Source organism: Zonotrichia albicollis, chromosome 8 (assembly GCF_047830755.1).
Source record: "Zonotrichia albicollis isolate bZonAlb1 chromosome 8, bZonAlb1.hap1, whole genome shotgun sequence".
Classification (NCBI taxonomy): Eukaryota; Metazoa; Chordata; class Aves; order Passeriformes; family Passerellidae; genus Zonotrichia; species Zonotrichia albicollis.
Window position 1 is genome coordinate 44,842,537 of NC_133826.1, and position 16,019 is coordinate 44,858,555.

The 16,019-nt window shown below is 48.1% G+C and overlaps 1 protein-coding gene and 1 long non-coding RNA gene across 2 annotated transcripts; both read left to right on the forward strand.

Moving 5' to 3' along the window:
* The first annotated feature begins 4,395 nt into the window (after positions 1-4,395).
* On the forward strand, positions 4,396-10,425 carry LOC141729979 (serine/threonine-protein kinase PAK 1-like). Its single transcript, XM_074546637.1, has 5 exons — positions 4,396-4,473; positions 4,537-4,680; positions 8,535-8,647; positions 9,302-9,419; positions 10,264-10,425. The coding sequence occupies exons 1-5, from the start codon at positions 4,396-4,398 to the stop codon at positions 10,423-10,425; spliced, it is 615 nt and encodes a 204-aa protein (XP_074402738.1).
* Positions 10,426-10,870: 445 nt separating this feature from the next.
* LOC141729776 (uncharacterized) lies at positions 10,871-15,446 on the forward strand. The gene is made up of 3 exons (XR_012581211.1): positions 10,871-11,002; positions 13,686-13,823; positions 15,296-15,446. It is a non-coding gene; the product is annotated as an uncharacterized LOC141729776 (long non-coding RNA).
* Positions 15,447-16,019: the final 573 nt, after the last annotated feature.

A 16,019-nucleotide genomic window follows, 5' to 3' on the forward strand; every position in this document is an offset into this window, starting at 1 on the left:
AAGAGCCTTTTTTCATCTATTTACCTAACTTTCAAAAATAGCAATGTTTCACCATCTGGCCAGGGCAGCTTTTGCTGCTTATGGCATTTCTTTTTCCGCTTATTACGTTACACACTTTGCACGTAAGTAGAGCTTTCCGTTCTACTTAGGTTAGGGTGTATCCTAACCTGGCTTTTGTATGTCTTCCTGCTCTTTCTTGGTGGCTGAGTTTCTTATTTTGAAACAGAAAGAGCATTAGGATGCCACTGGTTTGGTAAAGCTCCTGTCATGATGTTCAGCTAAAAAGGGAGTGTCTGTAGCCACAGGGGCAGCATTTGCAGGGGAACCTGCAGGGCTTCCGTTCCCTCCAAGGGAGAGTCTGTGGCAGCAGAGTCTGTAATTTCCTCAGTTTGCTGGGACAAGCAGGACACCTTTGAAAATGTAGACTGGCAGAGCTTCTTGGAATGCCTTTTAAAATCTCTGCAGTTGTTCCCAGAATTCAGAGAAAGCTTATTTCTTTTTAACTTTTGACATGAAAGGATTTGACTGTCTAACTTAATAACCTTTTACTGAGTGCTAACCTGGTTATTCCGTTTGAAAGGATGTTCAAACTCTAAAGCAGTGAGTGTCTGCTCCTGAACCCTAAAGGTGCTGCTGTGCTCTTCCACAATAGAACTGCCACAGCTCAAGGGAATTTTGGGAAGCTTTTCTGGGCAACTGTTTCCTGCAGGTTAATAAGAATTAGTGCATGTAACTGACCGGAAAAAAAAAGAGTACCTGAAGGAGAGGATTTGAGAAGCTGTTTTATGCGTTTGATAGAACAGGAGCATTGAGTGTTAAAGAACAACTTGCATTTTCTTGCTCATATTTGTATTCATTTACTGGCAAAACAGGCTGAAGTGTAGGCACAAGCAAGAATATCTCTGATCCTTTGCTGGATGTGTGAATGAAATGTGTCTGCTAGAGGGATGTTGTGCAATGGGAAATCATCTCTGTTTGGGTTGACTTGTTCTGTGGAATTCAGCAGCCCAGGCAGTTTTCTGACAGCATCTGGTTCATTTTCCCTTCCCACTACAGGTCACCTGAAGTGTGTATTCAGCCGTGCTGAAGGTCCTGAGGTGAGTGAGAAAGGAACATCTCATGTTCCTGGTGTTTAAGAATTGTGGAGCAAGCTGAGAGCTTGGCCAGTAGCAATAGAGTGTAGAGAGCCAGCTAGGAAGGCTGAAAGAAAATCCATTTTCATGCCTGAAGAAAAATAACAAAGTCCAAAATGGATATTTTAAATTTCTATATCAGAGCTTTGAAGAACTACAAACCTAGTGTTGCAGAGAGAAACTTGCTTGCTGACGGCAGATAGGGTGGAATATTTACATAGGAGCAATTTGCTGTACAGTTGAATTAGACCATTTAAATTTAGTCAGAGTCCCTTAGAATTCTATTCCTATCAAACTTTATGATATCTACTTGGAACATGAGGTGGTAGAACAGGAAGGCCATCTTGCAATGGTGCCTGCTGTATCTGAAGTGCAATGGGCACCTTTGTGGCTGGGGAGCTGCGTGGGCCCAAAGGACGCAGGGCTGGCGGCCGTGAGCAGCTGCAGATGAGGCAGCGTGGGGCCAGGGGGCCAAGCAGGCCAAGGGCACGGTGGCTGTGCCAGCAGCAGTGGGGCAGCAGGAGCAGGGCAGTGAGCGTGGCCTGTGCTGGGCAGCGCTGCGGCCACAGCTGGAGTGCTGTGTGCAGCTGTGGGCCCTGGGAAGCAGAAAGTCATGGAGGGGCTGCAGCGTGTGCACAGAAGGACAGGGGAGCTGGGCAAGGGGTGCAGCACAAGGCCAGGGAGGAGGTGCTGAGGGAGCTTTAGCCTGGACAATGGGGGCTCTTGAGGGACCTTCAGGCAGACTTCCATAGATCCCTGCCATAGATCCATAGAGCCAATGCTCAGCACAAGGGCTGTTTCCCTGCCAAACATCCCTTCACTGCATCCAAGTGCTTTAGACACTGGAGTAGGTAACACTTTCATATTTTGTTTGCTTGTTTGTTTGTTTGCTAGACGGAGAAGCCTTGTTTAATTTCTCCTTCTCCAGGGAGCAAGGGAGCTTTTTCTAAGTCTTTCCTGCCCTTTTCCAGCACTGGCAGAAACACATCACTTTCAGGTTAACGGCTCCCGGGTCTTTTGGCAGCCCAGGGAATCAGTGTGTGTTGTGTTTGGGAATTGAGCAGGAAATCAATGCCCTTGCATTCCAGCTGGTGTTCAGAGATTAGAGGAGCTGGAGGGGCTGGGCTGCATTTCTGACTCCAGCCACTTTAGCCCCATCAGTGTGGTCGAGTCCAAGAGAAGAACTTGCCTGAGCACAGATGCACAAAGAGTGCAGTTCCCAGTGCAATGCTCTGGGTCTGATTGCATTCCATAAGGACCCACACGCTCCAGACTCCCCAAGAGTGTGGGTTACTGAAGCAACAGGAGAGCAAGTTCAGGATGGCTGCTGATCGGGGCACTGCTACCGAGTGCTGATGTGTGTAGTGACAGAAAGGACAGTATTGATTCAGGGTGACCCCCCGTGGCGAAAAATGAGCTTTGACTCTATGATTTAGAAGGTTAAACAAATGCTTTCTTAGGCTATGCTATATTACACTTAGTACTATATTAAAACTGTACTAAAGAGATACTATACTAAAAAGCTACTAAAGAAAAACTCGTGACTCTTTCCAGACAGTCACAACACAGCTTTTATCTAATTAGCTAATCAAGCTAAACAACTATCACTAAAATCCAATTAACAAATCACTTTCAGTAAACAATCACTATAACACATTCTACATGAACTAAACAAAAAGAACAGCCAGTAGAAATAATAATTGTTTTCTCTTCTTCTCTAAGTTTCTCACTATCTTCCCTTAAAAAAGACCTAGGAGAGAGAACTATATCTCTCTCTGTTCAAAGAATGTAAATACCACAGCACAGTAAAGAGAGATTATAAAAGTGAGATCTGTCTATCTGTCTATTTGAATCTTCCTGGCTCTGCTCCAAAGCAGTGGAAGATGCAAAGCTCACTTAAAGGCATCCCTTCAGGAGAGGAGTAGAGACAAGTTCCACTGACTGATCCTGGGCAGGCAGAGATGTTTCCCCCTCCAGAGATGGTTGTTTCTGCCCCTCCTGTTTTCCTCCTCCAGCCTCTTGTGCCCTGAAGCCTTCTTTTTATCCTTTAAATTTTTGCATGTCCTGAGGGAGTGGAACTATCCCATGCTGTATCTGGGGTCTGGTGACTTTGCTCATACACTCATTACATGACACATGGTTTCCTTCACTGGCATCCCCAGGGTTGTGTAAGTGCATTCGTTAATGGGGCCTTATAAGAAACTCTGTTACTGCTGGTCAGAATTCTCTGTTGACAAAAGAGGGAGAAGAAACACCTTGGTCCTCCTCCATATACTGAGGTGGCCATAGAGGTTCTCTGACTTCCATCAGAGATCTTTTCATGCATCCTCATCTCCTGAATGACCCGGTTTTCTAACAAGAGTGTGGATGTCAGGAAGGAGGAATGCTGGTGCCGGCCTGAAGAGAAGGTGAACCCCAGAAGTGTCTCTCACAAGGAGTGAGCTCACCCAGGAAGCCCCTGCAGAGCCAGGATGGAGCTGTGGGACAGGGCGGGGTGTCAGTCACTACTGAAAGACAAACAGGACATGGCAGAAGCAGAGGGAGGCCCTCACCAGACCCTTGAGAAATGCCACCCCTTCCCTGTCAGCTGCCTGAGAGGCTGTTGGAGCTTCAGTCCCAGTGGCCCCTGATTGTAGGGCCAGGGTCACTTTGGAATCTGTGCCTCCCCTCGGGCAGAGAACGACCCAGGAGAGCAGCAGCACAGTGCTTTGGGAATGTGTGAGCCCAGCAGCCTTTGAGTCTTGGCCCACAAAGGGCATGTGGGAAGTTGAAACCCATCTTCTCTTGCTTTCTGTGCAGGTGCTTCTAGAGAAAGAGCAGGACCACACTGCTTCATCTGAGATGCCATGCCAGACTCAGGGAGAGCTGTTCCCTGCCCGAGGGCAGGAAGAGCAGCTCAGGCAGCAGATGGAAGAGCCACAGGAGAATGGCCAGGTAAGCCTGACTGGCCAGGGGACAGAGGGAAGGGCAGGAAGAGGGGCATAAACCGGAGCTCTTGGGACAGAGGAGGCCAGGAGTCCCACAGGCACGGAAAGCACAGAGCCTTGCAATCTGCAGAGATCAGCCCTGGGACAGGATGGTTACAGTGGAAGCAGAGCTGGGTAGGGAAGCAGAAAGAAGTGGCTGAATAAATGTGATTTGGAGGCCAAAATAGGGAAAAGCTGAGCTTGATGGCAGCTCTCATTCACTTGCTCTGCTTTTGTGTGTACAGAACATCAAGGCAGAGCCACAAGCAGAGCTGTCTGAAGCTCAGAGTGCCATCATGGCAGCCAAGAGGATGAATGAAGATATGCAAGAGGAGAAGAATCTCCCTGTGCAGAGGGGCAATCAACAAAAACAGGTGAGTGAAGGAATGTCAGCCACTCCACTCATGAAAGAGAGTCCTTTTCGTTGTTCTTTACAGAAAATTGATGAACAGATGCAGACAGAGCTGCAGGAAATTGAGGCTAGGACCAAGGCAAGGAAGAAGAGGCTAGACGAAAAAATTAAAATCATCAAAGAGAAGATGAATTGCCTCCTTCAGGAGCAAAAGGCTCCAGAAAAGCAAGTGAGTGAAATAGCAATAGGCACTGCAGTCACCCAAGGGTTGGTTTCTGCCCTCCTTGCCTGTCCAGTGCAGAGCAGCAGGGGGGTGGGTGATGCCTCTGAGTGCCATCCTGATGAGGCCTCTGTCAGAGCTGCTCTCAAGGACACTTCCTGCTCTGCTGGATCTCAGCTGATGCTCTAGACAGTGGCATTTCTCCTCTGGCCATTTAGCCAGCAGTCATCCGAATGAACTCCTGCTGGCTTCTTCCAGGTCACCTTGTTTCTTGAGGTGTTTTTCAGGTGAACATGGTCACTCACATAGAAATGGAATATGAGCTACAAGTTGTCTGTATCCCTTGTGAATCTGCTCCTGTCCTTTCCTTTCCTTTCTTCCCAGTCGATGACTCCTGGCTGACAGGGACAAGCTGTAGTCTCTGACTGCTTTGTTCTGTTTGACTTGAGGTGGAAGTGTCGCCATCCTACCTGGCAGCCTGCAGAGAGTTCCAGCAAATGACGGGCAACCAAGAGCCCCGAGGCTGGCATGAGGCCCAGGAACTGAAGCATCCAGAGATGCTGCAGGATAAGCTCATCCCGAGGAAGGTGCAGAAAAAGAGAATTTCATGGCAGGAGGTAGAACATTAGAATGAGAAGCTGCAAATGTATCTGCAGGCTAGGAGGGGGAAAGGAGTCTTTGAGAGAAGTGGAGTTGTCGTTGCTGCGGTCATCCTTTAGAACAAGAAACTGGCTATGAACTCGAGTAAAACCAGCCTTTGGTTTTGACCATTTGATTTCACAAGTGGACATCCAAAGCAATCCAGTTGAGGAGCTCTGCATGTGGCTGACAGCAGCTTCCTAAGGGCTTGCATTTCAAATGGCAATCTCTCTTGTATTTCAGGGCAATCTCTGCCACATCTTCCTGACATCAACTCATTTCTTGTCTCAGATCTACACTGACTCTGACACTGAAGCTGCTGCAGCAGTAGCAGTGCCGTCCCAAGGAGCCTTTGCTCCCCAGCTGAAGAAGTGGAGCCTGAGCCCTTGGTTCACCTCCCGTGCTGACCCAGCTGCTGCTCAGCAACAGGAGATGGCGGGTGACTCCCTGGAGCAGCAGAGTGCGTCTGGTATCTTTCTTATCTGAGGGACAGTGTGTTGTGTGCGCGTGTCAGCATAGCTGTACCAAGGGTTCTGTTCAGTTTAGTGTCATAGAAGTGCTGGCATTGCTCCGAGGCAGCAAGAGAGAGCTCTGGGTGTTCCTGCTGCCTCTGACGGCAGCTTAGACTGGTGTAGTTTGCCTGGGCTTCCCTCTCTGCTGAAGGCAGAAGCAGGGATTGTTCCTGGATCAGCAGAAGGCTGTGACTGCTTGAGTCCTAGCCACTGGCAGAAGCCCTGCTGAGATCAGTCTCTAGGAGAACACATCAAGCCCTTTGTGATTCTGCAGCACAACCCAATGAATCTGCTTCTTGCCCTTAACAGCTGCCAGTGCTGTGCTCTCAGAAAAGATCTGGTGGGGCTGAGACCAGAGCCCAGTGGATTCTGTGTCTACCATCACCTGCTGGGACAAAAAGGGCACTGATCTGCGCCTTGGTGTGGCTGATCTCAAAACCCATCCTGTTGTGTCCTGAATGGGGGCAACAGCTTGTCCGGGGTTCAGGCTGACTCTGGCTTCTTCCCATCAGTGCCTGTCAGTGCTCATGCTTGGGCTTTGCCAGCCTTGTTGTGGTCGCTGCCCTGCCCCTAAGGGCTGTGGGAATGCAGAGGCTGGAGCCTTCCTTAGCTGGGAGGGTCCCGCTGCTGCCCGGCTGCTGCAGCGTGGAGTTGCCTGAGGCAGCAGCCCCTGCTTTGGGCCGGCTTCTGCCTCGCACGGCCTGGGCTCAGCATCTCCTCTGGGCAGCTCTCTGTGTCACAGGGGTGCCTGAGGAGCACTGCTGTCCTCTGTGCCCCTGCCTGCTGTACCGAGTTGGGAAGATGGGGACGTGTGCGGTGCCGAGAGGGCGAGTGCAATGGGAGTGACGGATCCGCGCTGTCAGGGTGAAGAGAAGTGGCGCGGTTCTTCACGCGGGGCACGGGCAAGGGCATCTTTGGGCTCAGCCTGCTCATAAAGGGTGAGGGTCCTGATGCTGAAAGCCCCGTGGGGATTTGTTCTAGCATGAGCTGCTCTGGTTTACAAACACAGAGGCATTCTTCTGGTAAACTGCGGCAAGGTGAAAAAGATGGGAACACTTGGCAATATTCCTCCTGTTCTGAACTTCACATCTGTTCAGAGGAATTGATTCTAGATGTCCAGGTGCATTTAATCTTAGCAAGCAGGAAATTTTTTCTAAATCGCACAGTGTTTATTCCCAAGAAAACAAAGGCACTGTTAGTTCCAGCTCTCCTTAATGTTTCTAGATGACAAATTACTTGCCTTGGTAGGTATTCTCTTCTGGTCTCAGTCTCCTCTGAATGTATCTCCCTGTGCTTCCCTGTGTGCCTGCTGTCTAGAGGTCTCTCACTTCAAAGGATGCTGGAAATCAGTCTCTGTGCCAGCCACTTGTACTGTGGGCCTGCTGTTCTTTTCTTGTTGTTCCAGTTGCTGTTCCTGTTGTTGTTAGCCAGCTGTCCACCAAGAGAGGGCTCAGAGCCCCAGACAGTGAGGCTGCCTTTTGTATCTCCTAGAAGGTGGGATCTCTGCTTTAAAGTGAACATCTTGCATTTTGTTTCCCTCAGGGAGAATGGTGAAGATGGAAAGTCCTATTCTAAAATACATTGAACTGGAAAATATTGGCAGTGGGTGAGTCCAAGCAATGTTAATTGTACAAAACCATGCATCAAGTGTTTTGCTGGTGGAATAGGTATCAAGTGTAAAGTCAGACAAGCTGCAAATGTGTTCAGGCACTGGGCTTAGATTGTCAGTGCTGATCAGAATTTCTAAGTGTACTCAGAAGGCCTTGTCAAAGACATCTCCATGCTTCCAGTGTCCTGCAGGTCTTAGGCATTGACAGCACAGATCTCCTGTGTGGGCTGGCTTTCACTGCAAGATCTAAGTGGCTTCTCCTTTCTCTGCTTCTGTTTTGTTTCTAGGACTTTTGGAGATGTTTTCAAAGCACTCAACACTGCCACAGGAGGAGAGGTAAATGTGAACAGCCCCTGCAGACTCTGCTGCACTCGAGGGCTTTCCCCTCTGGTGTGAGCTGTGGCTGGAGCTTTGGGCAGAGCTGTGCTGAAAAGGCACAGGAAGCACAGACCGGTGCCAGCCCACAAAACACATTTGGGACTTTGTCCTCCTCAGCTGCCGGAAGGAAGGCACGGAGGGCAGCGGTTCCTTTCAGAGAAGGACGCGCTCACTCGCTCTCCATTGCTAAAACAAAGGTGGTGCCTTCGAGCACCTCACTGCTCTTTGGGGCTACAGCTTCAGAGTCCTGAGTTCTCATTTCTGGCTGCCAGCAAATCCATCTGAAAGTTACTAGTAGTTCATTAGCCACTGCAGTTCTGCACTTGGGAACTGCACATAGGGAGAGATCTGCAAGGCGTCCCTGAAAGCCCTAAGCCCTGCCCATAGCCCAGGATGTATCCACAGAGTATTAAGGCAAGGATTACTTCTTCTGAATCCCAAATGACGCAGCAGAGAGTGTGGTCAGAGGTTTGTGGGTGATAACTGAGACACCGCTGTTACCAAGTGGTCAAGGCAAAATGTCAAGAGGTCCACGGGTCCTGTAACTGGCTCCCAAGTGAGCAGAGAAATGGGCTGTTGGAATGTCAGTTCCTAATTACTGCAGTGCCTAATCACAAGGCAGTTTGGCACAGCTCAGCTGTGTCATTGCAAAATCACTCGCTCCATGTGTCTTGTGGTCTCGTGCCACCAACCTCTCAAGTTACTGATTTTCAATGTCATTTTAGGTGGTCATCAAGAAAATACAGCTTCAAGGACTGAGGAAGAACAAACTAAAAGTCAATGAACTCATAGTCATGAAGGTGAACAGGAATCCCAACCTGGTCAGCTGTTTAGACAGGTGAGTTGTGCTTTTGTCCTATGAATGTTTGTTCACGTACTGCAAACTGCAAGGTAAGATCCCACTTTGGTCACTGGCAGAAAATAGAGCTGTAATTATTGGCTAATTATTATTGCTCTTTTCATCTCCAGTGGATGGGAAGAGATTGCATTTTGTCTGCATGAGTCTTTGCTGGCACATGGTATTTGAAAATTGTTCAAAAACCCGGATGAATCATGTCTTACTAAATCAATGATCTCTATATTCACAGCCACCACTTTGTTTTGGAGCTTGATTTTATTCAAGTGTCTTCTTACATCCAGGTAAACTAACACGGATTTCCCTTGGATTGTTGCCACTGTTTTCCATTGCTATGCATGCCAGGAGGAGTAGGTGCTTTTTTCCAGAAACACCATGCATGACAGGCTTTTTATCTGGGCTGTTACTAAACTGCACATTTTGCTTGCTGCCCATTTAAGACATCTCTTTTTTCGCAGCTGTACCTTTCTCCTTGAGACTGCACAGATGGCAAACAATGCACAGCCAAGAGGGAATGTCTATTCCTTTATTTTTTTTTTGTCTCAAAGGGATCTGAAAAGAAGAGTGGATCCATCTTTTCCAAACAGCAACCTAGCCATGTACATTCATCTCCATGCCCTTGTGTCCTTCTTTCAGCTACCTTGTGGGTGAGGAACTGTCCCTGGTTATGGAGTACATGGATGGAGGCACTCTGAGCGATGTCATCAGCCAGACCTACCTGTCGGAAGATGAGATGGCAGCCATCAGTCGGGAGGTCAGCAATCCCATCTGTGTTTCCAAGGGCTTGGGCAGCATTGTCTGGGAAACAGGGCCTCAGAGCTGGAGTGATTTCCTGTGCCAAGCTTTGTTTCTCTGTTGCTGGTATGCTATGGGCAAGTAAAAGCATCTCAAGTGAAAGGCCTGCCAGTGCCCCTGCACTCCCTGTACTCAGTGCCAGTACTCTTATCTCCTGCTGTTGTATTCTCGCTCTGTCTCTTGTATTTGTATTTGCTGTTCTCCACCTTGCCTCTCTAAATGTTTGCCTGGAGTTTGTCTTCACTGCATTCCTTGCCTGTGAAAGCAAAGGTGCTGGTGGCAGGATTTGGAATGATCAGCAAAGAAAAAAGACTCATTTCTCACAGTCCTCAGCTGAAAAGGATAGTAGTGCAGCCAAAATGCTCTTTGCTTCAGGAAGGTGACTGGTGTGATACATCCAAGCCTGTGCTGAGGCCAGCAAGAAAATCTTTGTCATGCAACCTCCCACCCAAAAGTGATCCGCTTCACACCAAAGGGAGGGACTTTTCCTTTCCAAACCCCTCCTTTGTCCTCTGCATGGAAAAAGCACGTCCACTGCAGCAGGAGTCATCCTGGCTGGTTGGCAGGGGACAGCCTACAACAACAGGTGCTGTTGCTCTTTCAAAAGCTGACGTGCCTTTCCTCAGAAAGGTCCTGCTCTGCAGTTGTTGGAGCAGCAAGCTCTTCCTCTCAGTGGCCATTACTGTTCTGCCATTACTCCCCATTCCCCTGGAGAGGGAACCTTTTAGGTTCTTTGTTTTCTTTCTTGTGGGATGAAATCACATCACTCATTTTTGACCTCCTGTTTCTGTTTTCTCTCTCAGTGCCTGCAAGGACTGCAATTTCTTCATTCAAACCACATCATCCACCAAGATGTGAAGAGCAGAAACATCCTTCTCAGAACTGACGGTTCTGTCAAGCTGTGTCAGTATATTCTTGGTCAGGTGCAGCGTTCCAGGCTGTGGGTGTGGGGCTGCTTGGAGTGACTGCCAGCTCCCCAAAAATGGTTCTGGTGGCAGTGCAGGGACCCCTGCTGCGAGCTGAGGGCACAGTTGCAACGTGCACAGAGGTAGAAGGAACCACAAGCAGTCAAGAGTGGCCTTGCTCTGTGTGTGTCCCTTCCAGACAGAGGGAGCTGCAATCTAAAGCTTCAGGGGAATGAAGTCCACTGCTGTGAGCAGTGTTAAGAATCTGGGTTTTTTTGGAAGTGGCCAATTCCATACTCCATTGGCTAAAGCCCCAAGGAAATTGAGCGTGGACAGTTCTCCAGGAGATTCAACAGCACATTCTTAGTCTGATAGTGGGGAATTTTTTGCTTGGTTTCCTAATTGGAGCTGGCTTTCACGGTTTGTTGTTTTCTCCACAGCTGACTTTGGCCTCTTTGCTCAGCTCAGCCCTGAGCAGGGCAGACGGAGCTCCGTGGGCGGCGCTGCTGGGTGGCTGGCGCCTGAAGTGGTGACAGGTCAACCATGTGGCCCCAAAGTGGACATATGGTCTTTGGGAATCGTGGGCATCGAAATGGTGGAACGAGAAGTTCCTTCCTGGAATGCAACTCCTGTCTTGGTAAGGTGCAAATACTCACTGATCCCACTGTCTTTCTCACCTGTCCCATGCTCTGTGTGCCATTGGACAAAATCCCATTGCCATCTGCTGGCACCACTTCCACCAAGGTGTCATTCTAAAAATGCCCCAGCAACACATCAGCATCTGCTGTAGCTTTGGTTGTATCAGAAAGGGAAGGGGCAGTTCAGAAACCTAACCAGTTCAGAAACCTGCCAGTTTGGCCTCCAGCCACGCCTGACATTTCCCACTTGTTTTTTGAAGAATGTTGGAACTCTGTTTCTGAGGGACAAGAATTTTTCAGTGGAGAGAGTAGACATGTGATAAACATCCTGAGCAATGGAGGTTAGACCTTCCCAGTTTCAATTTTATAGAAAACATAACAAAAAAAGGAAAAATAAAAGTAAGCAAAAAAGAAAAAGAGAAAAAAACCTACTACCTAAGCAATGCTCAAGCAGTTCTCCTTGCTTTTTCATTTTTAAATACAGCTCTTCCCTTCCATTCTGTAGCATCTTTTCCAAATCCTGTGGATCTTTGAAACTCTCAGGCTTTCAAGTCTTCTGTACATTGTTCAGTCATGGATGCGGGTGGCCTGGAGAAGTTTAGGATGTGTTTTTCTCCGACTGCAGTTAGAATTGTTTGCCAAACCCTTGGCTGTTTCTTGGTACTTTAACAAGTTGATGAGCTTGCAGGCAGGTGCCTGGGCAGGGATCCAACATGGGCAGTTGACACCGGTGCTGTGTTTCTTTACCACAGGAGCAGGGCCATCCCTGGCCTGCACAGTTCTAATGACAGGGAGGGCTCCAGCTCCCCACCATGGCCAGTGGCTGAGCTCAGCTGAGAGTCAGGATAAAACCCTCTTTGTCACCTCTGGTGATGTGGGAAAAGGACAGAAAGCCCCATAAATTATTTGTACACAAGGGGAGTGCATTGCCATTTCCAGCTTTGAAATTCTCCTTTGGCTTAAAGAGGATAATAGCAAAGTCTCTTTGGTCACCATCTATTTCAGTGCCACGAGCACAGAGTTATCATGACAGTGGTGGGCATTTTTATGGAGACTCCAAGGCCTCTTGCCATTGTTATTTTTGTCTATTTGAGATGGATTCTGCAAGTTGAGGTTTGAATACTTCCAAGTTGGTGTCTTATGTTTCTAAATACCATCTTGTAAAAGCAGAATGAGCTCTCTCTCCCTCTGACTTGTCAGTGCGTTAGAGCTTGGTTCCACATGAACCGCACTGGATAATGATCAGCCGATGTCTTGCTAATCTACACTGTAATTCCTTGGCCTGAGGAGTATCAGAAAGATCTGCTGAGCTCCATGGACACTGTCAGCTGCATGGAAGTGAGCATCCTTGGCCTTGCTGAAGAAACTGGAGCTCAGCTTAGGTTAGATGCTCTTGAGCAGGAGAAAGGCTGGAATCCTCAGGAGTTTCCAGAGGCCTGCGTGCCCAGAGGGACTGAGTTCTGGGGAGCAGCTGGATGTTTCTGCACATCATGGAAAGGGATTGCCAGACAGCTCAAGCCTCGCCCCAGGCAAACACTCCCCAGCTCTTCTCAGGCAACATTTGCTTTGGGTTTCAAGTTGTTCCCACTTCTCTGTCTGTGAAGATGCCCCTAAAACCACAAGGCAAGCCTCTCAGAACTGGTGTTACATTTCCAGAAATGAAGAAAGGAAGCCCAAACACAAGAAAGTTACTAAAGCACTGATTTTTAGAGAGGAACTTAACCCCCTGTGCAGTTTCTTCTCACTGGGAAACGTGCCTGAAACCTGGGCATGAGGGTGTAAAGGCCACAGAGTCTCTTCTGCTTCTTGTGCAGTGCTACTGAAACATTCAGTGACCATGTTTCTCTCCTAGCCCAAGCCACATTCTGGCTGTCACCAAGCCAGAGCCTGGTGATGTGGAGAGCCTGCCAAAACCTCCCATTTGTTTCCTGGCACTTTCTGCGATGGGCCTACCATTCATGCATTGACTTGGGTAGCCAAATGAGTAGAGGGTGACCGTAAGGATGGAACCTCTCCTTCTGATTTGACTATGAAAAGTTTTTCTTTTCCATATAAGGAAAGCAGAAATTTTCAGACTGCTGAGAAACAGAGCTGCAGGTGGCTCCTGTGTGTCCCAGCAGGCGTTTTCATCCCAGTACATTTGTGCATGCATCTTAATGTGTCTGTGTTGAAGATGAGATTCCCAATGTTTGTTTCCTTACCTGAGGAATACCTGGTGGATTTCCTTTCTTTCCTTCCAATTCCCATTGTTTTCAAGAACAAAGCAAAAAGCTTGATTAGTTTTGTTTTATGGCAGCTGTGCTTAAGGGACCAAGAAGCACTGCAGAGATACTTTTCATATCCTAACCCTTGGATACAGTAGAGTCAGTATAGCAAAGTCCTTCTTCCAAAAAGCCCCTCAAGCTGATATGAATCCTCAGGGAAGGAATGTGCTTGTGCTGATGTAGTTCCCACTAACTAGGTCAGGCAATGAAATCAGCTGCCAAGGCAAAATCTGCAGGACAGTGGGAAAGCTGTGGCTGCATCAGGGTTTGGGTTTTTGGTTGGTAAAGGAAAGTCATCTCTGGGTCTTTGCCAGGGCAGAAAGTGCCACTGCAGAGTGGAGCTTAATCAATGGGATCTGGGAGAGCAGTGACAGATGGGAAAGAAGCAGGTGGAGCCTGGTGTCTCCTTTTTCCCCAGCCTCAACTCCTGATAGCCACAGGAGGAAAACAAAAGCTGCAGCAGCCCAACTTATTTTCATCCTGCCTGCATGACTTCCTGAGCTGCTGCCTGCAGAGAGATGAGGCGCGGCGCTGGTCTGCCAAGGAGCTCCTGCAGGTAAAATGTGAAGGGGCTGCAGGTGAAACAGGCTCTGAGGGATGAGCTCCTCCTCCACTCAAGTCCAAGGCAGCAGATGAGCTCCCTTCCTCCTCACCTCCATTCTTGGTGCTCTTCAAATGAAAACAGTGAGGAATCCTAGACTGGGCTGGGTGGCAGGGCCCTGTAAAGGTCCTGTGGTGCAAGTGTCCTTCAATGAGCAGGGACATCTTTAAAGAGATCAGGTTCCTCAGAGCCCTTTGCCACTGGAGCAGGAATGGTTGGAGGGATGGGGCACCTACAAGCTCTTGGGGCAAGCTGTGCCAGGGTTCCACCACGCTCCAAGAAAATAAGTTCTTCCTTAGACCTACTCTGATTAGATACCCTTTGTGTTTAATAATATTTGTCCATATCCTATTGTAACTGGCCCTGTTAAAAAAGATGTCCCCCGCTTTCTTCAAAGCAACTCTGAAATCTTGGAAAGTGGCAATAAAGTCTCCCTGGGGCCTGTTCTTCACAAAACTGAATAACTCCAGCGCCCTCTGCATTTCCTGAGAGGAGAGGCGCTCTGTCCTCTGACTGTTTCTGTCGCCTTCTTTTGTAATTTGGTGGAGGGCTCAGTTTTCTCTAATGGCAAAAGAATTGAAGTAGAGCAATGCAGGGTACAGAGACATGAAATGGTGGTGGAGGAATCCAAGGAAGCCAGTCCCAGCTGAGCAGTCAGAGATTTGGCTGTGGGCAGGAGGGGCTGTGGGGGCTCACTCTGAGGGGCCCTGGTTTGTGCCCCCCAGCCCACCCTTAGAGGTTTCTGCCACGCAAACAGGGACAGCTGGGAGGGACTTGTCCCAGCCCCATCTGCTGCCTAGCACGCTCAAGCAGATGGGAACTGTGCCAGGGTTACTGCCAGGTTGTGTGGCAGAGAGGGAACTGCAGGGCCCAGTGCCACTGGGCTGGCCCTGATGGGAAGGAAGGAGCCATCCAGCACACAAGGGGCAGGGCATGGAAAGGTAGACACTGCTTTCTGTCCTTGTGGGAATCAGCACAGTGCCTGTCTTTCAAAGGCAGGGACCCATATGAGCCATTGGAGTTTCCTGAAAGGAAGAAAACCCAGGGACAGGAAGCACCATTTCTAGAGCACTAGCGGGGCAAAAATCCCAACAAGATAAAGAAACCTGAATAAATGGATGAGTGGGATTCTGGGCCAGGTTTGCCTGTGATGGCAGGGTCCTGCACATGACTGCTGGGTAGCAGATGGTCCCACTGCTCCTCTTTCTGGGTCTTTTTATGACCCAGAGTAATCCTGATTGAGCCTGTGAAGCACTGAGCTTGGAAAGTAATGGCTCACTGTTCACTGTTCTTTGTCTTTTTGTTGTTTGGTTTGTTGTTTGTTTTTGGTTTATTTGTTTTGTTTTGGTTTTGGGTTTTTTGTTTGTGTTTTGTTTTCTTTTTTGTTTTTGTTTTTGTATTCGTTTTTTGGGTTTTCTTGTGAATAGCATCCATTTGTAACATCAGCCGAGGCTGCATCCACCCTGGCACCACTCATCATCTCAGTGAAGAGGAGGATGGAGAAGCAAACAGTGCTATAATCACATCAGGACCATTTTCTCCATAGCCATCTTAGAGAGTAGGATTGTAGAGTAGGAGTGTAGAGCAGGATTTAGAGTAGGATTTAGAGTAGGACTATGTGGAGAAAAGAAAAAAGACTCTGCACAATCCACTGTGAATCAAGGAGAAGCCATTTATTGTGCTTCTAAACATAGTTTATAATTAGTTCCTATCCTATATCTTTCTGTAGTCATGCATTGTTTGGTTGCATCTTTTTCTTAATCCAATTGGTAGATGCTGTAAGGGTCATTTTATTTGTGTTGCTACCCCTTTGTCTGTCAGCAACTCTTCTGCTTCTTCTTTCTGCTCACAACATCACCTTTTTATCCACAACGTTGAATGCAGCTTTATTAAAAACCTGACTTAGTCCTAGAAGGTTAGTTAGTTTAGTTAGCTCCAGAAGGTTAGGCTGGTTCATTTAGTGCCTGTCCATTTTTCTGTAAATACCACCCTAGAGGATTATAGAGTAGGATTGTAAATAAATAAAGTTTCTGAAACTTTAACTCATCTGGAAGAATCCTTTCTTTCTCACCCTGTGAACAAGCTGAGCATTTCCTTCTGAGTTGTCAGCTGTCTCTTAAAGGTGGAATGGCTTCTTTGGTGTTGTGAAAA

Bases quoted from the DNA above. Each gene is read 5' to 3' on its own strand.
- LOC141729979 (XM_074546637.1), top strand. From the start codon at position 4,396: ATGGCAGCCAAGAGGATGAATGAAGATATGCAAGAGGAGAAGAATCTC. The intron at 4,681-8,534 runs GTGAGTGAAATA...ATGTCATTTTAG, and splicing joins AAAAGGCTCCAGAAAAGCAA to GTGGTCATCAAGAAAATACA. The intron at 8,648-9,301 runs GTGAGTTGTGCT...TCCTTCTTTCAG, and splicing joins CTGGTCAGCTGTTTAGACAG to CTACCTTGTGGGTGAGGAAC.